The following is a 22,487-nucleotide window of genomic DNA, read 5'->3' as shown; positions in this document are numbered from 1 at the left end:
ATTTACTCTGGACTTGATGAAACACAGTGGACCAACACCAGCAGCTGACATGGCTCCCCAAACCATTGCTGACTGTGGGAACTTCACACTGGATTTCAAGCAACTTGGATTTTGCTACTCTCCAGCCTTTCTCCAGACTCTGGCGCCTTGACTTCCAAATGAAATTCAAAACTTGCTTTCGTCTGAAAAGAGGACTTTGGACCACTCTGCAACTGTCCAGTGCTTCTTCTCCATAGCCCAAGTCAGACGCTTCTTCCGTTGTCTTGAGTTCAGAAGTGGCTTGACCATGGGAATACGGCTATTGTAGCCCATTTCCCGGACACGTCTGTGAACTGTGGCTTTTGATACCTGGACTCCAGCTTCAGCCCACTGTCTTTGAAGCTCCCCCAAATTCTGGAAGCGGCTCTTCTTCACAATTTTGTTAAGGCTGCGGTCATCTCTCTTGGTTGTGCAGCGTTTCCGGCCACATTTTTCCCTTCCAACAGACTTTTTGTGGATATGCTTTGAAACTGCACTCTGTGAACAGCCTGCTCTTTGAGAATTTTCCTTTTGTGTCTTACCCTCCTGATGGAGGGTATCAATGATGGTCCTCTGGACAGCAGTCTTCCCCATACTTGTGATTTAGTTTACTGAACCAAGCTGAGTGTTTTTAAGGCTCAGGAAACCCTCGCAAGGTGTTTCGAGTTAATTAGATGATTCAGGTGATTAGTTGAATAACCTACTTGTATACTTTTTCATGATATTCTAATATTTTGAGATAGGATTTTTGAGTTTTCTTAAGCTGTAAGCCAAATTCAGCAATATTAAAATAATAAAAGGCTTGAAATAGTTCAGTTGATGTGTAATGAATCCAGAATGTATGACATTTTTGTTTTTTTAATTGCATTACAGAAAATAAAGAACTTTATCACAATATTCTAATTTTCTGAGACAGTCCAGTATATATATATATATATATATATATATATATATATATATATATATATATATATATATATATATATAGACACAACGGTGGTATATCAACAACAAACACACCCTCAGACACTTTACAATAGACTCCCTCACATGATTTAATCCCAGATACTTTAGTGCTCTGGCACTTTAATGTGCCATCAGGCTGCCACAATCCACAGGCGCCATAACTCTGCTGCGACGTTGTACTCGGGCGCTAATAGAGCTTGGCTGACTGGCGAAGTGTACAAATCACTCCAAGTAAACACACGCTCCCAGTATCTTCAGCTGTCACAAGAAAACATTGTCTAAAAAGGGATGTGAACAGCATGGCTCCCCAACAGTTTCCAAATGCAGAGCGACAGAATCAATTGCAAGTGTCAATCAGTTGCCGTTGTCTACTACTTTGGCGTATTACTTTGTTTTGTGTGTCTTTTTACTGTGTCCAAACATTTTCCCCGGTTTTACTGTATGTGAGCAACTAGGTTTGTAAATGGAACAGATGCTAACATTTCAATACATGTAATCGTGGATATAGATTTGTCATAGACCAGTGGCAAGTTGTATACTGTATATCATGCCTAGGCCTTAAGTAGGGCTACATCTGAATTAATCCAAAAGTCAGTAACGCTGTTATGGCTATAAAACCTTTACTCCAGCTACAAATGAGACGCATAAAAATAAAAAAATAACCTAATGAAGTTGCAATATTATTTAGGAATGTATCGACATTTTACACGCCGAAAATTATTCTTTTATCCATACACAAAATCAATTTTACTTTCTTCACTTATTAGTGAAAAGGTTGCATGTCTAAGTTCTAAACAGCAATTAGAGAAAGAAGCTACACATACGGTGCCGTGAAAATGTAATTACCCAATTCCTGAAGTCTATGTTTTTTGCATATTCATACCTCAAAAAGGTTTCAGATTATCAAACCAATTTTAATATCACACAGAGACAACCCAAGGAAATACAAAATGCAGTTTTAAAATGTTGATTTCATTTGACAAGGCACATAAAAATATCTGGTTCTATGTGAAAAAATGCCCTGAATCTAATCCTGAGTTGGGCAGCGATAGCAGAAATCAAACGTTTATAATTATTGGTAATGAGTCTTACACAATGCTTTGGACGCCTTTTGGCCCACTTTTCTTTATCAAATTGTTCCATGAAACGTCTAATTAAGGTCACACCACAGCATCTCAATTGAATTTGATTCGGTCACTCAAGGATCTTCATTTTGTTATTTTGAGTAAATCCAGAGGTGGACTTGCCGGTGTGTTTTGGATCGTTGTCCTGCTGATCCGAGAGCGCTTGAGTTTGAGAGCACAAACCAATGGCTGGACGTTCTCCTTTAGGATCTTCTGGTAAATACCAGAATTAATTAATCCGTAAACAACAGTTGTCTTGGTCTTGAGCCAGCAAAGCAACACCAGACCATCCCACTGCCCCACTTGCCATCATGTTCTTGTTGTCAAATGCTGCACCATTTGTACGCCAGATGTAACAGTCTGCACACCTTCCAAAAATTTGGATTTTTAACACAAAGGGTTTCTCCAAATGTCTTGATGATAATCAAGATGTGTTCTGCCAAAAGTGGGACATTTTTGTGTTCTTTTGTGACAGCAGTGTCTTTTTGTAGTGAAGTCATGAACACTGACCTTAACTGAAGCCCGCGAGGCCTGCAGTTCCTTGGATATTTTTTGAATTTCTTCTATAAAATCCTGGATGAGCCATCGACACACTCTTGGAGTTATTTTAGTTGGTCGACCACTCCTGGGACGGTTTGCCAATTTTCCCAGTTTTCTCCTTTTGTGGAGAATGGTTATGACAGTGGTTCGCTAGAGCCCTACTGCCTTGGAAATGGCTTTGTGACCTTTTACGCACTGTTTTATTTTTAATCACTTTGTTTTTGGATCCATTGGTTTCATTGTGTCCCCAAAATGAAAGTTGAGTATTCATAAATAAGTATTAATGGACAAAATATGATCAAAATTACATGATTTTGATATTTTTCAGACCACCAGAGAAGACCTTGCAAGCTCTGACAGCCCACCACTGTTATCAAGATAATTAGTGTGTTTGCTAGTTTACTTGTGAATGAAGCCACTGCAACATCGAGATGATCTAAGCAAATCCTCTTTCTTGACGGTTTAGGATCCAGCGGATTTAAAGCACGAGGCAAGATGTTCGAAGTCAAATCCACATCAGGTCAACTCCTTTTTTCGGCTGATGAGCAGGAGGTGGTGGTCGGCACAGAGAGACTCCGTGTCATGGGTGAGTAGGGTTAGCAAACATTTTATTTATTTACTGTCAAGGTGTTGGTTCAGATAGAAGGTTGGATTTGGCTGCATGGAGTGATTGGTGGACAGAAGCTACCCACCAGATGCAGTTTAAAAACCCATGAAAACAGATGTTTATGGATTGGTTTGGTATTTATATGGGTTGCCTGGCATAAAAGCTAGCTAAGGACACTCGCAGAGGGATAGTATAGAGAAAATGCAAACTCCACATAGAAAGGCTTGCAGCTGGATTTGATCCCATGACCTCAGAACTGTGCCGCAGACGCACTAACCACTCATCCGCTGTACCGGCCTGTAGGACAGACAATGAAGAACAAAAACAAATGTGAATATGTGTAAACAAGTTTATTTGAATTTCTGAATTAACAACACAAACAATTATTAACTCCTCTTTTAGCATTTTCCCCAACTTGCGTTAAATTCAGTGTTGCTAATCATTACGTAGCAGTGCATAATTTGCCAGTGTTCATTTTCATGAGCAATCTACCATGAGGTTGTTGTCTGTTTCCAGTGACCGAGACCATCTGAATTACACCCGAAATGGGAAAGACCAGATGTATCTATCAATAAAAAATGTCTTTAAAAATTAAAGAAAAATTCCCATGCAAAAATTAATAAACGGCATACACAATTTCAAATGATAAATAAAACATAAAATACAGGGGTAATGCACAAGTTTACAGCTATGCTGTGTCACTTTTTGGTGGCGATGGACCCATATGGGAAGGCAGAAACTGAAAGCAGGGGTGTTCAAAACAAGGATCGTATATGTTGACAAAACTAGGACCAAAGTACCAAACAAACAAGTGGACAAAAAGCAATTCACAAAAATGCCCTTTCAAGAAACCAGAAACAAAAACCAAACATGACTTAGTAACGGACACAAGAGGAAAGTGGCATGGAAATAGTAATGACCCGGCAAATAAGAAAGTCCAAACAGTCATAGCTGAAGGGCTCGAATGATTAGGGCCTTCTGGGGGAAGGTAGCGCACCGAATTGTGATACATCCTCCCCCTCAAGATCCGGATGCAAGATGGACCAAAAACAAAAGGCTGGATCAAACAGACCTTCCCTGGAAAAGGGGAGGGCTGAAGGTCCTTGTCCTTCCCCGCCAAAACAGGGCCAGAAGCAACATATTAGTCCTTTACTCACTGCCAGACAGGCACCTTTTTGCCACCCGGATAGAGACCAGAAGCGGCCAAAGGACCTTCCCCTCACCGCCAGGACAGGAAACAGAGGCAGCTAAGGAGAGGCAACAACTGCACCCAGTTCCAAACCCGATTAGGGCCCCTTGGGGGAAGGTAGCACACCGGATTGTGATTAAGGGGTATGTAAAACAAATGTCACTACCCCTTACTGTAAAATAACTCTGAATACATCTTTTATTCCACTCACAAATATTGCTGGCATATAGAGGCGCTAAGCTGTCATTTTGCGTGTATTGTAGACAACAGGCATTGTGGGAAGTGTAGTTTTTGGTCAAAGCACTCTTTTGACCCGTTTATTTTTAGACTGTCAGACATTTTAAGCTCTTACAGGCCACATCAAACAATTATCCAGCGAGTTTGACACAGGTGCCTCAGTAAAACCCTAGGTACTAAATGCACTTTGAATTCTGTTACACAAACTCTCCATGATTTGCAAAATTCTCAGACAACGAATCATACGCTTTAAAAAAAGGAATGTTTTGCAAACGGAAGAAATTCCCCTTTGCCCAAGACAATTTGCTCCTTGCTTTTACAGATGAGAGCTGTTACTCTTGCCGCTCATCTACATGCTCTTAACATCCTCGGCGATCATATTTGGTTAGCATCAGCGAACTGGAAAGTGCCGCTAAGCCACAGATGGCGAGGAAGAGACGAAGGCACGGATAATTGATCAGACGTCGCATTGTTCCACTTTTGAATGTCGGCGAACGTGTCCGTGCTGTGCTATATGCTTCAGGAGACGTGTGTCTTTTTAAAAGTAACTTTAAAAGGCTGTCACCTATCATTCCTATCCTGTGCTTTTTAGCCTTGCTGAAATCGGCCTGCTCTAAGGATGGCGCGACTAATCCATGTTGGCCTTTATTTTCATGACAACCAAGAGTGGACTCAGGATACTGAGACAAAGTAAACTCGTCTGATTTGCAAAATCCTAGTGTTCATAAAGATAGTTATCTTGGTTAAATAGGATCAGAACCACTCGCAAAAAGTGTAAATCTTATACGTAGCAACTTTCCTTAATAAAAGCCACCAAGGGTCAAATTTACCTCAAGTTGACGTCCTTACCAACTGAGAGTATGCAACTGTAACACAATAACAAATGTAAATCTTTAACTAGTGGGCGGCACGGCAGCTGGGTAGTTAGCGCGCAGCCCCACGGTGCAGAGGTCCAGGCTTAAATTCCAGCTACTGTAACCTCTCTGTGTGGAGTTTGCATGTTCTCCCTGTGCCTGCGTGGGTTTCCTCCAGGCACTCCAGTTTCCTCAGCATACAAGATGGTAGCCAATACCAGTGCTACAAGTCTTCTGGAGTTTCCCACCCCAGTTGGTAGCAAATTACGAAATACCAATTTTCTATTAAAAAAAAAAAAAAAAAAGCGATATTCATTTTTGTATAGACGATGTTAATTGTGCCTCAGTTATTTCTGGAGAATTAGCCCCATCTGTTGGAAACTTGCAGTAACAGCAGGTTTGGTGTAATGTCCTGAGTGAAAAATATCTCAGAACCACTTTTCACTCGAAAATAATCCTCTGAGATGTTACAGCGAAATACATTCAAAAAACTGAAAAGTAACTTCATACATTCTGAAATAGAATTTTTACTGTTTGGCAGCTCTGCGATACAAGCATAGACTGCCTTCTTGTAGCCATTAAACGATCAGCAATTAAAGGGATAGTAATTGCTATTAAATCAATTTAATCTTAAGTAATATAAAATTATGGGAGTTAAAAATACCTCTAAAATTGTTTTTATTTATTTTTTGATCAGGAAGGGAATTTTATGTACTATCAATGTGCTATCAATATTGATGAATACTTTGATTTAGGTATAGTTATCAGTCTGAATGTGGTATAGAAATCGAATTGATCTTTATTTGTCATCTATATCAACATAATAAACCCTGTTTACAACAAGATTATATATATATATATATATATATATATATATATATATATATATATATATATATATATATATATATATATATATATATATATATATTTGTCAGTGTTATGCGCTTGTTTAGGGTGGTGATGACCCGGGCAATAAACTCTCTAAGCTTGTTTGTCCTTGTTTCAAGGAACCTGTACCAGAGGGCAGTAGGTCAATGAGGTGGTGCCCTCTGGAAATAAAAAGTAATATTTATGATTTCATCTGACATCGAACACAGAGCAAATTAAAATTAACCCATCCACCAATTTCTGTGCCACGTTTATTTTGGGGAATACGAGACAGACGCGCCAATCACTGTGCTGCCAACCAGACTGCCATTATTTTCAACTTCGCACACCCCCTGAAGGGCGTTCAGCTACAGTCTGGAAAACTCTGGCCTGGACCATGAAATAAGGTGTAAATAAGACACATTAACGATGCATAGACCTTTAAATAAGGGAACAGATTGCCAACGGCAGCAGGTTCAAGTAATGCTGAGGTTACAAGAGCCAGCCCAGCTCTTGTTATGAATGTTTTGCTACATTTACTTTAACCAGTAACTTAAAATCCTATTTTTTTCGTCCATATACTTGGTGTGGCCGGTACTTGGAATACTAATATCAACCTGATCCAAGTATAGTAAGGTTAGTATCGATGGATAGTGATCCAATACCAATAGGTTTTGCTTGAAAATTTCGTACCAAAATTGTTAGTTTTTTTAAACAAATAACTATATTGCAAACTTTAAAAGGGTAAAAAAATAAATAGAACTATTTTTATTGACTGTTTCAGAACAAAAGCCAAGAGAATCAAACCAAAAAGCAGCAGTGTAACAAAAATACAAATACAGCAAAGTCATCATGTCAACTATACATTTCGTTGCACAATATTTTGAAAATAAACTCAAAATGTGCGAATAGTGTAAAAAATACAATCAAGAAACTTTTAACAGTAACAGTAAAATGTTCACATTTTTGTTGCAGTTTTTTGTTCCCTGTAGGTTAAACCTTTTTAGTGTGTTTATGTAAATTTGCCATAGTAGCAGACCACTTTACCTCACAAATGACAGCTAAAAAATGTTTTCTGTTGCTAAAAAAAGTCCATACCACGCTGCGCATCTTGCTTACCTCTGTCATTAAGCTTCTGATGAGGTGGCTCATGTACATTTCACCTTCTCTTCTTCCTGGCAGGCAAGATGCTGCAGTAGGCCAGGTAGGGAGGGGTACTAAAAAGTGTTTGTCAGTCACATAAACAGACAAAAATTTAAAGAGTGGACTGCACTATGTCGGTATAGCAGGATGCTCTAAAGAAATTGGTGGAGGGGGAAAAGTATCTCAGGACAACAGAACCGAATCGATATAAATACTTGATTAGTGTTGATAACACAGTTTTTTTTTTTTAATCAATCTGCCCACCCCCGATTTATTCACACTAAAAGGTTACCGTAAATTCCGGACTATAGAGCGCACCTGATTATAAGCCGCACCCACCACATTTTAAGAGGAAAACCGATTTTGTCCTTACACAAGCCGCACCTGTATGTAAGCCCCATGCGCCCACATTAATGGATTGTAACACAAACACTAAATTAACCCCAGACCCAGACTTTAAGTCCCGCGATTGAAACTGAATGTCCTTCATTAAAGTACACAGTCCAAAAATCACAGCCGGCAAAATGAACGGAAAATGATACCAGTACTTAAGGTTTGATGCAGACCTGCAGAGTCTGGGTCCCGTTGAAAGTAATCCAAGGATAAAAGTGTATATTTCCAAAGGTAAGGGTGGGAAAAATATATATCCACTATTGTCCGCCGTGTCCACAAACACTCACCTTTACCGGTCCCCACTTCCCGTCAGCCCGCGTTTGTTACGCCCCTTCTTTTTAATTCGCCCGTGCAAAACAAATCAGAATAAGTGTCCAAAATAAATACAAATACATACATTACAAAAATATACAATTGCAAATACATATACATGGTTATACATGTTAACAAAGAAAGACAATACACCGAGAGAGTTTTCAAAGCTTTAATAATAATAATATAACTTTCATCCCAAACGGTGCCTGACAGGGCAGTTTATGGTAGCAACATGCTAGCAACACGCTCGCAAAACAGTAAACGGGTCTGTTAAAAAAACATACCGTACTTGGAAAAATCACGGTAAACCGTCCTCATCTTCCTCCTTAGAACTGAAGCCAACAAAGTCGTCTTCCTCAGTGTTGGAAAGAAACTTAGTCATATAGACGTCGTCCCACGCTCCCGCAGCCGGACTCGCGCTGTCACTGTCGCTGGAACTTTCATCCACTCCTGATTCTGTGCCCTCCTCTCCGTCACGCAGCAGACCGGCTTTTCGGAACCCGTTGGTGATGGCGGAATTTTTTATGCTGCCCCACGCTGTCAGGATCCACTGGCAGACTAGCGAAAAAGTTGCCTTTCGCATGCGGCCAGTTTTAGTGAAGTTGCAGTCTTCCTTGGCGCATATATTGCACTGGTCTAAATCTTACCTTTTGTACTCGAGCGCCGCTGGCGGCCGTTAGAAAAATTACATAAATTGCCCGCATCACTGAATAACCCACAGGGTTGAAAGTTTGGGGGAAAAGTAGCGGCTTATAGTCCGGAATTTACGGTATTTGGAAACTGAAGACAAGATGTAACTATATTTTGGAAGGGGTTTATTTTTAGTTCCATGCAGAAGAGTATAACCAAAACGGTGCTGTCTACTACTCAGTCAAGCTTTTTAAAGCAAGCACCCAGTTGCAGTTGAGCCCAAACCAAAAACATTTAATAGAAGTCTCGGTAACATCTACCCGGGTTGCCGGCGGCCACCTTGGATTGGACTCTTGCTTCCTAAGCAAGCGCTGCTCACTCAAGCGCTGCGCTTTCCCCTCAGAGAGCGGAAGCAAACGGATGTGTTCAAAGTCCAACTCCCGCAGTGAAATGCAGCCAAGTGGTGGAAAAGAACAGAAGTCACCTTGATTCTGAGATTGAAGCCTGTGAAGGGGTTTATTTATCTGACAAATAGGGTTACTTACCAACCAATCCTACCGAGAGCTCAGCTTGCTTGAAACGCAGTGGCCTTCACCTTGTCGCTGGAACGAATTAGAGTGATTGTCAATGGCCTTGGATTCAGTTTACTGAAGATGTAGATTGTACTATTAACTCATTCAGTGCCATAACGTATAAATATGATCAGAAAAATTGTCTTCGAGTGTCAAAATGGAAAAATACATTTGCTTTCGTTTTATTTTAAAAAAGAAAAACTATTTTTACAATTGATGATTACGTATCAAGCATCTGGGAATGATTTTAATATGAAAAATACATTCATATTCATTCATTCATTAGAAATAAGGATGTTTGTAGTTTTGACTATCATTGTCAAACATGTCCAAAACTTGACATCAGGTTACATTAAAATTTTGGACTATTTGATAAAGTTTCAGGAGCGAGCAGCAGCAAGTCAACTGCAGGAGAGAGAGTGGGAAAGGTGAGATGGCACAACATTCATTTGGACAGGTAACTTAAAATTAGTTTTACCTGGTTATATCAGTATCAGAAATTATTTTCCCCCCATTTTATTAACACACCACTTATTGAAACATAAATGTTTCTCCGGCGCCGTCACGAATGGCAGCCACTCCAGCAGCTCCCGTGTTATTTTCGATTGTTCTCAGCTTAGGGATGCTGCTGGAAAAGTGAATTTCCCTTCAGGGATGAATAAAGTATTTATCTATTTATCTATCTATCTATCTATTGTTTATTAAACAACAGCTGCAAAGTTTTTTTTGAAAATACTTGTTTTCAAGAAAACTTCTTAGAAAACATCTTTTTGTGAAATGATTGAACTTTTACTTTGGTGCTTTTTTTTACATTTGTTAAACCTCCAATATCTAAACAATGCTTTCTTTAAACAACAAGAACACTTTGCTTGAAAATAATATTATATTGCAAGAACACTCAATTTATGCACACATTATGCCAGAACTTTTCAGCACCCAATGTTTCTGGTGACACGACCACACAAATGTGGTCACTCTGGGACCGCCCACACACTCTCAATTAGTGGATAGAGGAAGCAAAGCAAAACAAGGAAGTCTCCCCGATGAGTGGACAAAGATCTGATCAACACCATTGCTGCCATTTAGTGGTGACTAATCATACTGAAATAATTCCCAGATTCTTGATGTTTACTGATCAGCTGCACCAAAGTCTTTAAAATATGTCTTTCGAAAAAAAATTGGCACTCAGAGACAATGCTTCTTATGCGTAGTACTAAATTAGTTCATTAAAACAGTTTTTCAGTGTGATAGTGACTGAGCTATTGGATTACGGCAACACCTTCATAACCATTAAAAGAGGAATGTTGCTGTGCGACCGTGAATTGTAAATGTATGCATGTACTTAACGTTTAATTAATGATTTGTTGATTAAATAGCTTTAAATCGATGAAAATAATGAATTACCGCTGATTATCCCTTTATCCCATTCTAGGTATGTGAGTAGTTAAGGTTTTTATTGCATGCCTGCAGTTATGAATTCTTAACAATATAGAATAATAAAAATTCCAATATTGAAAAGTTAATAAAAAATGAATAACTGAGACGGTCTTCCTGTCTCCCATGCGTAGAGCAAAATAAATCGAAAAAAATTGATTAATGCAATTTTTGCACAGGGTTTACGCGATGTATCAAAGTATTTTAACGGACAATTTGAGCTTTCTTTTCTGATATGTGGGTGTAAAATGAAGCACCATAACGTATGGCTGTGATAAGATCCAGCACCCATGCTACTCCTGCGAAGATAAGCGGTTGGACAGTGAATACGTAAATGAATGAATGAATGAATGAATGAATGAATGAACCAAAAAACAGATATTGTGATCTTAAAACATTGAAGAGATACACATCCAAATGGCACGATTGAAAAGCAGTGGGTCTGGAAAAAAGCAAGTTTGGTATCTATATTTGCAGTTCTAGCACACCTATGTACAGTAGGTGGATCATTAGTTAGTCAATGCTACTTTGGGCATGTTAGGTTTCAGATCAGGGATGTTGTAATTGTGGTCTTTAAAACTTTCTGTGATTACGGACTATATACAGTAAATAGATGTGACTTGGCAGTAGAAATAATAAATATCCATTGACAAGGAGCATTTGACATTGCGAGGAATCTGAAGCTTCCGTCCATAGGGGTAGCCAAAATTATGTGTTTCTGTCTCCATATCTTATACCAAAAATGGGTTTACCATTCCCAAACATTTGAAATACTGCATGTTTCAGAGATTGTAAACATAGTTGGGAACATATTTACCGGTCACCGTACAGAACGGGTTCCATGTGTGATGACAGATGTTCATAAATTTTGCTATGGATAAAATTAGACTCATCACTCAGGTAATTTGAACCGTGTGGGGCAAACAGCTGTTTGACAAAAACTATGAACAGGAAACTCAACATGGCATAAAGAACCATCCGTTCATCAGAAAGATAGCCAAAACATTCTATTACATAAGAATACAACTCGTTTCGAAAATCGCCGATCTTGAATTGCAGAAGATCCTTCACAACAAGCTTGCAAGGAATATACTGTAATTTTCTTAGTACAGTTTTGTGTATTTATTAAGGTGCCTGCAAAATGTCAACGTCATGTGCCGATCAATTTGCTGTACTTATCCTTTCTGTGTCAATTACAATTAGGCTCCTTTCATTTCCTTCCGTTTATGTCCCATTGAGTCAGCGTGCAGCACTCTTTGCCCAGCAGATAGACGGTCAGGGGGAGTGCGTGATCAGCTTGGCCTGCACTCGGGTGCATAAAAAACCCTCTCTTGAGCCTGCAACGTGGCAGGAAAAGGCGATGATGAGGATTTGTCGAAAGAAAATAAGTGTTTTGTTCTTTCCCTTTTGTGATTGAGTGCACAGAAACTTTGCTACCCCAAAGACTCAAAAGAATGACCGAAATTTGGGACACTTGGGATTATATTCCTGAGCTAAAATACTTAGATATTAATCCGACCGACTTTATCCTTAACTAAAGTCAACTGTTTAAGACGCCAGTAAATGTACAGAGTGGTTTCATAGTGTTGCATCTCGGTATTAAAGAACTAAGGTCTTGTGATGATACGGAGAAACCGAACGAGATCTCCACGAAATCAAGTAAGTCATTTGTCATATTTTTCGGCTAAAGTAGATCTCTTCCACATTTCATCATGCTATTTTTTTTTAGTTTGTCTATTCTCCCATTTATGTTCAAGACATGTTAAAATTGTGGTGATGTTAGGAACCCACTTGGGGTGATATGAAAGCAAAGTGAAGAAACACTGGTTAGTACAGCAAACAGAGGTCGTTTATTCTGGTAGGGTTTGGTACACTGCGAGTCAAGTAGCCAATCGACAATAGTGGTCGAGCATACAGGCAAGGGTTCCAGTGAGTCCAAATAGCAAGGGCGACAGTCCAAGAGTTGTTAAGGCAGTACTCGGGATCCAAAAGCGCTGGTAAGGGTCTAATAAACTAGAATGACAAAACACTAAGATAAAAGTGCTTGGGACGTGACATGAAGGCAGCAAACTAGAAAAGAAAACAAAATGTGTAAATAGTGAGGAGGGAGAGGAGTGATTGGAGGGTATTAAGGACAATTAACACCAGGTGTAGGGTAGAAATTAAAGCCAGTAAGTGAGTGACTCGATAAAATAAGGCCCAGAAAGAGAGAGCAAGGGGCAAGAGAGTGGGAGGTAGAGAGAGAGAGAGCATACTGATAAGCAGGACTCAGAGTACAGATTGTGACAGGTTTGTGCAACTCTTTAAGACACTTTGTGATTAAAGCCATACAAACCAATCTCACTTGACCTGACTATATTATTGTATCAAAAGTGTATTTTATACCGTGTAAAGTCAGCTTTTCAATAAAAAAAACCACATTTTTGCTCTTTCCCTGTATTCCTTAGCTTTCTCTTTTACAGCATCAATGTTGTGATCATGTTATATCACAAGGACAAGGTGTGGTCACTTTTTATATTTGCCATCAGTCGCGGCCTCCGCCGAGTTTTATTTGCCATCGTTTTTCCTGCGGAGTGGACGCCGTTAAGCTGTAATGAGACGATAAAAGACAACCAAGTTACCGTGCGTAGGCAGAGTTCCGCAGTTTGCGCCGTTATCTGGAGCGCATGGCAATTGTGCAACAGATTCACGCCGACCAAACACATCCATAAAAAGCTTTGCCGGCCGTCAATACTTTCAATGTGTATCTGCTTCCTTAGCATGAGTCTGTAAGTTAGATTCATGCGCATGTTAAGCAGTTTGAAGTGTGACAAAGAGTCGTAAAAAAACAAGACCCAAACATTCTGCTTTTAAAAGATTTTGTCATGTTAGTCTTGCTGACGTATTCGAACTCTTAATCTATTCTAAGATCTTATCATTAATTTCACACAGTGTTTTCAATAAACAGCATAAGCTTAGCTTGTAAACTTTATTCCTTAGGACGATAATCAAAATCGTAAACAACATACAAGCAACTTAAATTATCACTCCAGTGGACAGTTTTCAGTTGAAAAAGGAAACTGGCCGGGTTAATAAGCCACCATGATTAAACAAGAACCTAGGGCCAACAGGAAAAAACACATGTACCGAAACCAAAAGGGAATAAACAACAGCCAACACTTTTTTCCCCGCTGATATGAGTGCTTGGTTGGCGCTGCAGATTTTCTTTTAATGGGTGGACAGGACCATGAGACTCGGAGTTAAATTGCAGCTTTTAAGTTGAAATAGGAGTGACATCAACAAACTGCCTCTCGTCTGCTGCGCTTTCGTTCCATTTTAAATCATCCAAAACTCTGTGAAAATGTTTTTCCAGGCCGTAATACCATTTTAATGCATGTGTTCAGTGTTTTGCAGATTTTTAGCTATGATAAAAGAGCCCATTAAATCTTGTAAGAATTATTCAAGCTAGTACCTGCTTAAGGTTTTGTTTTAATTGTAGAGAGGAGAGAAAAAAGACATAAATACATTAGAACAAGCGATGATTTTGTCATCTCAAATAAACAAATTAAATCCAAAAAAATCTACATACCCTTGGACAGAAAAACATACGAGGCGCCGTCTCCGTACCTGGTTCTATTTTTTTGTTTAAAACATGCACAGGCCACAACGTGCATAGGGCGCGGGCCCCCTTTGCTGCAGCAACATTCCAACAACACAGACAAGTATACAAGTGTTCCTCCAACTACCCATCGTCATCCGCTAATCCGGGTTCGGGTCGCGGGGACAGCAGCTTTAACCGGGAAGCCCAGACGTTCTTATTCACAGCCGAAGTGGCTCCAGCTTATCCGACGGGATCCCGAGACGTTTCCAGGCAAGCCTAGAGACATAGTCTCTCCAGCGTGTCCTGGGTCGCCTCCGGGGCCTCCTGCCGGTGGGACATGCCTGGAACACCTCCGAGGGAGCGTCCAGGAGGCATCCTTATCAGATGCCCGAGCCACCTCAACTGGCTCCTCTCAATGCAGAGGAGCAGTGGCTCTACACAGATTCCCTCCCAAATGACTGAGCTTCTCACCCTATCTCTAAGGGAGAGCCCAGACACCCTGCGGAGGAAACTCATTTCAGCCACTTGTATCCAGGATCGTGATCTTTCGGTCATAACCCACAGTTCATGACCATAGGTAAGGGTAGGAACGTAGATCGACCGGTATATCGAGAGCTTTGCCTTTCGGCTCAGCTCCCTCTTCACCACGATGGACCGCTACAGGGTCCGAATGACGGCAGACGCTGCACCGACCCATCTGTCGAGCTCTCGTTCCATCCTACCCTTACTCGTGAACGAGACCCCAAGATAAAGTACTTCTGAAAACAATGGATGCATTACGCGTGACATCACCTGTTACACATGTCGTGCTCATACAGGAGATGCATAGATGTCACATGAGATCGCTTACAAGACAGATTTAGTTGAAAATGTGAACAATCTCACAAAAAAACGTATTTCAGCTAAACATGTGGGTCGAACCTGCAACCTCCAAGTTTCAAGGCGTGCACCCAACCCTGAAGCCACTGAGCTGGTCTACGCCCGCTTCTTTCTATCACGTACAGGCTGCATTGCCCAATAGGGCGCCCAGGGCAATTTGATGAAAATCTGAGACTTTTATGTGCGCCTTATTGTCGTCATAAGTCATCAACGCAACCCAGAAAAACCTCAGCTTCTCTCTGCCTATTTTGGAGTACGTGGCCAGCTTTCAATACTACAGGCAAGGCAAGGCAAGTTTATTTGTAATGCACAATTCATACACAAGGCATTTCAAAGTGCTTTACAGAAATGGCAAAAAGACAGGTTAAAAACACACAATTACAGTTAAAACAGAAGAAAATACATTGAAAATTTAAAATGTGGTTTTTAAAATGCATTAAAACCACAGATAAAACATAATGAAATCAATGAATTAAAAAAAAGTGAAAGTGAAGAGTGCAGATAGAACCCTTTCAGTTGTATGCACAGTTGAACAGAGCTGTTTTAGCCTGTACTTAAACACTGTCAGAGTAGACGCCTGTCTGGCGTCATCAGGCAGACTATTCCAGAGCTTAGCTGCATGGAACTGAAACGCAGCTTCACCCTGTTTAGTCCGGGCTCTGGGCACCAGCAGAAGGCCTGTCCCTGAGGTTCTCAGGGTCCGAGATGGTTCATAAGGGACCAACATGTCACAGATGTACTTTGGTGCTAGACCATGAAGAGACTTATACACCAGCAGAGCTGTTTTAAAGTCTATTCTCTGAGCAACAGGAAGCTAGTGCAGAGACCTGAGCACAGGACTAATATGGTCGTACTTCCTGGTTCTAGTCAGGACCCGAGCAGCAGCGTTCTGGATGTTCTGCAGCTGTCAGAAGGCCGTTACAATTGTCTAACCTGCTAGAGATGAATGCATGAATATGTTTTTCTAAGTCTGGTTTAGAGAGTAAACCTTTGATTCTGGCAATGTTTTTGAGATGGTAAAAGGCTGATGACGTTATGGATTTAATGTGGCTGTTAAAGTTTAGGTCTGAGTCTATTATTACCCCGAGATTTCTACCCTGATTTTTAGCTTTTAAACTAAGTGATTCCAGATGACTGATGACACTTTCTCTGGGTTTTGTGGGCCAAAGACAATGACTTCAGTCTTGTCTGAGCAGAGACAACAACAGTATAAAACACTCTCACCCCGGCCGCCACCTCTTTGACCTTCTACCTTTTGGTAGGCACTACAGATCCCTTAAAAACAGCTATGTCTAGCTCACTTTGGCTCTAGGGCCAAATCCAGACGGGTCAGTAAAAAGTGTCTAATTTTTACCTTTTGTTATCAGTATTATGCTTTATCATTAAACCTAGATTAGTAACCTAACCTACCTATTATAATCACGGATGTCAACACATTTACATACCTGTCAACAGTGTTGGGCACGTTACTTTAAAAAAGTAATTAGTTACAGTTACTAATTACTTTTTCCAAAGAGTAACTGAGTCAGTAACTGAATTACTCTATACTAAAATTAATTATTTACCAAGGAAAGTATTTACATCCTTTACATTAAAAACAAGTTGTATATTAAATAATTTAAAATTTTGTTAGAAAATAAGAAACACCGCAATTATGAGATGACAGTTCTACTATTTTTAGAGAAACTGACTTACTCCGCTCGGCTTACTAAATAGAAGCTTTCGGGTCCCAAACGGCTTTTTAGGGGGGTTTTTTGTTGTTGTAATCACAACATTTCGAATTATCATGTATCTTTTTGCAAAAATGACTTAAAAAGGGGGTTGATAAGGGGAAGTAAAGACAAAAAATGGAAATAAAAGAAAGAAAAGGAAAAATTAATGAAATGAATAAGTGAAATAAAAGAAGAATAAAGAGTAAACTTTACATTTCTACTGTATATGAGCAAATTAATACTGAAATTCACAGGAACTATAATTAAAATATTTACAAACCACACTTTTGACCGTTAGTAACAATAACAGCGTTGTAACACCAAAAAACTTATATTACGCCGTTACTGGAAAAAAAAAATAGCGCCGTTTTATTTATGACTGCGTTTTTCCCAACACTGCCTGTCAACACTCCAGCTTTATGCTTTAGACGACCACTTTTCAGCCTTTTAAAACTTCTACCGCTTTTTGAAAAAAAAAAAAAAAAAATCTACCGCTTCATCAAATTTGAACAAATAAAAACATTCTTGGCTAAAGACTAGTATTTTGGTCTACGGCTGCTTTATTTTTAACCAACAGTAAGTTTTTGTGTGTAAACCAACTGGTCCACCCATTGCATTAGATTTCTGTTTTGGTAAAAGTTTGCAACTTCTGTTTTTTATCAAACAAGCATACTGTCACGACCGGTACAAGCAGTGGACCCAAATGCTTAACATTCAACACAATGCTTCATTAAGGGATCGCGGAAGTCAGGGCGAGAGGAAAAAAAACGCAATGTGGTGCTCGCTGGGCAGGCCCTCGCGAAGCGCGGTCGGAGATCGGAACAAGTTGGATAGCCGGGACGGGAGACAGAGCGTGGATCGGAGATGGGAACAAGTCGGGCAGCCAAGACGGGAGACCAAGCGTGGACTAATTAGAGAACGAGTGGCAGCTGGGGTTGAACGAGTGAGCACAGGTGAGGGCATTTGGGAAATGATGACACAAATGTTGTTGGATTTTGTGTTATTGTGTTAATCCAAATATACCGCACATTGAATTCAAAAGGTTTCCTTTTTTTCATTCATTCACAAACAAAATGTAAAAGATTTTCACGTTTGGCATTGAATTCGTTAAGTGGTTCAGTTTAACAGTTAAGTGAATGCTGTTTTACACCTGAATCAACTTACCACGCTATACAACGTCGCTCTCTAGCATTTAGTTTGCATTCATTTAGAAAAATAATACATTTTGATATAAATGACCTAGAGACTTGCTTCTCTTTTGGACATACGCTGCAATTAATGGCAGGCTGGATAAAATCAACTAACATGCCTGATTTGGCTTACGGGCTGTATCTTTGACACCGCATAGACTGTTTTTTTCCTCACGGCCATCAACACTCTAAACAAGAGCAAAGGACTGTAAACAAATATGTGTCCTGCCTATGTATAGAAAAAAGGTATTCATCTTATTTCTCGACTTCTTTGCATTTCCGTTGTAGAGATATTTACTACCGTTTCATGAATGCCAATAAAGACAGTTTTAATATAATACATGCTTTCTGCAGAGTTTTGCAGCACATATCACCTAGTACATGTAAATCTGTGTTAAAACACTACTTTTTATTTACGCTAATGTGTTCACGTCTGACAAACTGAAGCTATTCCCCTCAATTATTATAAAGTAGTACAAAAAACTGAAATGAATTATACAACGCTTGGACCTGGGATTAAGCATAGCAAAAAGGAATTGAGTTACATAAAAATAATAATTACAACACTGCACCGTATGATAAATATGTCACTTATTAGCCTTATTCTTGGAAGAATCTGGAATTACTGTATATCTAAATACAAAAAGCTTAAGTACTTTTGCTTACTATCATTATTCAGCTAGATTTGTGTCATAATACATGAAAATAAGCAGTTTTACCGATCATAAGCTGATAAGAGGTAGTAGAATAATAGGTTTAGCATATAAATTTTATAAGCACGCCAGCGCCCTCTCAAAAAGCTTTACCAACATTTATTGCAAATGACTTTGGGGAGCCCCAAGCTGTGTGGCTCGCAGATTCTCGTCTGAATCCACGTCGTAGATTGTCATGAGTTTGCGTTGTAATTCCCCATCCTCTCACCAAATATGAAGAAGGATACATCAAGCAAGCGCACTTAGGACTAATGTCATTATATCATCCGGCGCAGAGGCATAAGTGACAGTGGTGATGCGGACGCATCATTACTGATGGATCTCAAAGGTGACTTTGAAAGTCGTCTGCGCTTGGCTAGGGGAAAGATGGGAACATTAGGAAGGTAACCAAAGTGGGAGAGTGGCACCAGATTTCCTTTGACAGTATGGAAAAGAGTGAACGGTATCTGTTGCCATGGAGTCAATACGTTTTTTATTTTTACTTTTAGTTTTACTTAAAACAGCGATGTCAAACTCAGCTTGGCTCTGGGGACGAATACGGACAGATCAGTAAAATGAAGTCAGAAGTTTTTAGCTTACCTGGTTTGTCAGTATCATGCTTTATCATCCAGCTTATTTTAGTAGCCCACTTTTGTAGTTATTATAATCATGGATGACAAGGGATCTTTCTAGGCGTACGGCGTTATTTGATTTATTTTAACAGTTGAGTGAACATAGCTTTACACCTGAACCAACTCACCACGCAATAAAAACTCAAGTGAGAGCCAAGAAAATATAACATTGTTGCCTTGATCGTTATACTGGTTCGAAATGAGCAAAAATAAACGTTTTTGCAGTGAATAAGCATTAATATTAGACAATATCAGATCAAACTACTACGCTGAGCCTACAAAAGCTGAGAGGGCATCCTTTACTGCCCTCTAGTAGCCAGAGGGAACATTTCTTTTGCACAAAAATTAGAACATTTGATAGAAATGACCTTGAGACTCGCTTATTTTTTGAAACAACAATGCCATTTAGTTTAATATAATCATTCAATATTTACTCTCTGAATATTGTTATAATATTGAACTATGTCACTGCATGGAGAGCTATAATTGTATAAGTCTCTGAGGCCTTGAGTACTGGCCAGACCTGGTCCAGACAAAGGGCTGATGTTGAGTGGAACATTTTGCTTTTGTAGCCTGTCCTCCAGATATGTAAGTGATTGTCAGCCACTTGTGAAATAATACAGCCGTATTCTATACCTCACATGACCTGGAATATTCTCTTTCTGTATTTAAAAACCTCAACAGAATTGCTTCCCTCCAGCAATCATTTTGTATATCACCCGGAGTTAAACGAACACGCAGAATAAGAAAATCCCTTCCTTTTCAATATTTATGTTTAAAAAAAGTTCTAACTACATTTGTAAGGTGTATTGATTCTTTTTACCCATTTGTAAAAGGCAATGCTGTACAACTTTCATCATTTGCAACTGTACTCGCCTAATGATAATACCGAGCAACTTAGTAGTCCTTGAAATTATGTTTATACTGTAATTTTGTAATTACTAATGGGATCAAAACAACATCTGAAACAGTCTGCCACAGCAAAGAATTGAGTTCTAAGTTAAATCATTCATGGATGAAATAAGTGATTGCCTTTAATCGAAAACAGAAATGCTTAGATTACCTACACAGAAACAATTTATTTTTCTAATTATAGCATTCTTGTTTTTGATGTACAACTAGCCCCTTTCCCACTGCCAATCAGTAAAACTGAGTGTTGTGTTGTCTTGAAATACACGACCAAAAGTATATGATTACTCAGCTCAAGAATTGATTGAGACATGTGCTTTGATATGGAAATATCAACATGAGGGATAATTATTGTTGCCGTGTGGCACTTGGGCTTGGTGCTTGTGATTGATTTGATTCCCAACTGCTATGTTTTTATATGCTAACAATTGCAAAAAGCATAAACAGATTTTAACCAAAAGTGCTCAGATACTGCAGTTGATTTACTCCAAATATGCCCATATAGACAATAATTGTGTCCATATCTATTTATGACCTTCTTCCTATGGCAAAATTAACTTATATGTGGAAACAATGAAAATGAAAAGTATCTTTTTTATATAAGCTTAATCACAGTAAAAGTCTATCTATCTATCTATCTACACACACACACACACACACACACACACATATATATATATATATATATATATATATATATATATATATATATATATATATATATATATATATATATATATATATATATATATATCCGAGTCGTATGCAAAAGTTTAGGCATCCCTTATCATTTTCAAGATTTTCCTTTATAAATCATTGGTTGTTTGGATCAGCATTTACAATTAAATATATCATATAGCAGACGAACACAGTGATATTTGAGAGGTAAAAGTTCATAGTATTTACTGAAAGTGTACACTAATTACCTAAACAAAAGTAATCAAGTGCATAAATTTGGGCACCATTGTTGTTTTACGGATTTGAATACATTTAGCACTAATTATTGGAACACAAAATGTGTTTATTAAACTCATTGACCCTTGACCTACATACACAGGTGAAGCCAATCATGAGAAAAGATATTTAGGGCGGCCTGTTGCAAGTTGTTCTCCTCTTTGCATCTTCTCTAAAGAGTTGCAACATGGGAGCCTCAGAACAACCGTCAAATGACCTGAAAACAAAGATTGTTCAACATGGTTTAGGGAAAGGATACAAAAAGCTAGCTCAGAGATTTCAGCTTTCAATTTCCACTGTGAGGAACATAGTGGGGAAATGGAATCGCACAGTTCTAGTTAAGGCCCAGAGTGTCAGGACAGGAAAAATCTCAGATAAGCAGAGGCGAAGGATGGTGAAAACAGTCAAACTCAACCCACAGACCACCTCGGAAGACCTACAACATGATCTTGCTGCACATCGTTTAACTATTCAGCACGCTTTGCACAAGGAGATGCTGTATGGGAGAATAATGCGGCAAGAGCCTTTTCTTGCGCACATGCCACAAACAGAGTCGCTTGAGGTATGCTAAAGCACATTTGGACAAGCCAGCTTCATTTTGGAATAAGGTGCTGTGGACTGATAAAACTAAAATTGAGTTATTTGGACATAACAAGGAGCATAGCATGGTGGAAGAAGAAGACAGCATTCCAAGACAAACACTTGCTACCCACAGTAGAATTTGGTGGTGGTTCCATCATGCTGTGGGGCTCTGTTGCCAGTGCAGGTACTGGCAATCTTGTTAAAGTTTAAGGTCGCATGGATTCTAGTTAGTATCAGCAGATTCTTGCGAACATTGTTCTAGAATCAGTGACAAAGCTGAAGTTGCGCCAGGCCTGAATACTTCAACAAGACAACAACCCCCAACACTGCTCAAATTCTTCCATGGCATTCATGCAGAGGAAGAAGTACAATATTCTGGAATGGCCATCTCAATCCCCAGACCTGAATATTATCGAAAATCTTTGGTGTCATTGAAAGCGGGCTGTCCATGCTCGGAAACCATTA

General features: G+C 39.3%; 1 protein-coding gene across 3 annotated transcripts in view; it reads left to right on the top strand.

The window, feature by feature from the left end:
* The window catches only part of sgcd (sarcoglycan, delta (dystrophin-associated glycoprotein)), a 317,590-nt gene that overhangs the window by 235,647 nt on the left and 59,456 nt on the right, over positions 1-22,487 (top strand). For all 3 annotated transcript variants that reach the window (XM_088321491.1, XM_088321492.1, XM_088321493.1), the window contains one exon: positions 3,115-3,234. In XM_088321491.1, the coding sequence (XP_088177617.1) occupies positions 3,115-3,234 (120 nt within the window). The remainder of the gene's footprint in view (positions 1-3,114; positions 3,235-22,487) is intronic.

The sequence above is a fragment of the Urocampus carinirostris genome, chromosome 17 (assembly GCF_059441175.1).
Source record: "Urocampus carinirostris isolate Australia breed hairy pipefish chromosome 17, RoL_Ucar_1.0, whole genome shotgun sequence".
Classification (NCBI taxonomy): domain Eukaryota; kingdom Metazoa; phylum Chordata; class Actinopteri; order Syngnathiformes; family Syngnathidae; genus Urocampus; species Urocampus carinirostris.
Note: the sequence above shows the minus strand (reverse complement) of the source record. Positions and strands in the feature narration are given on the sequence as shown.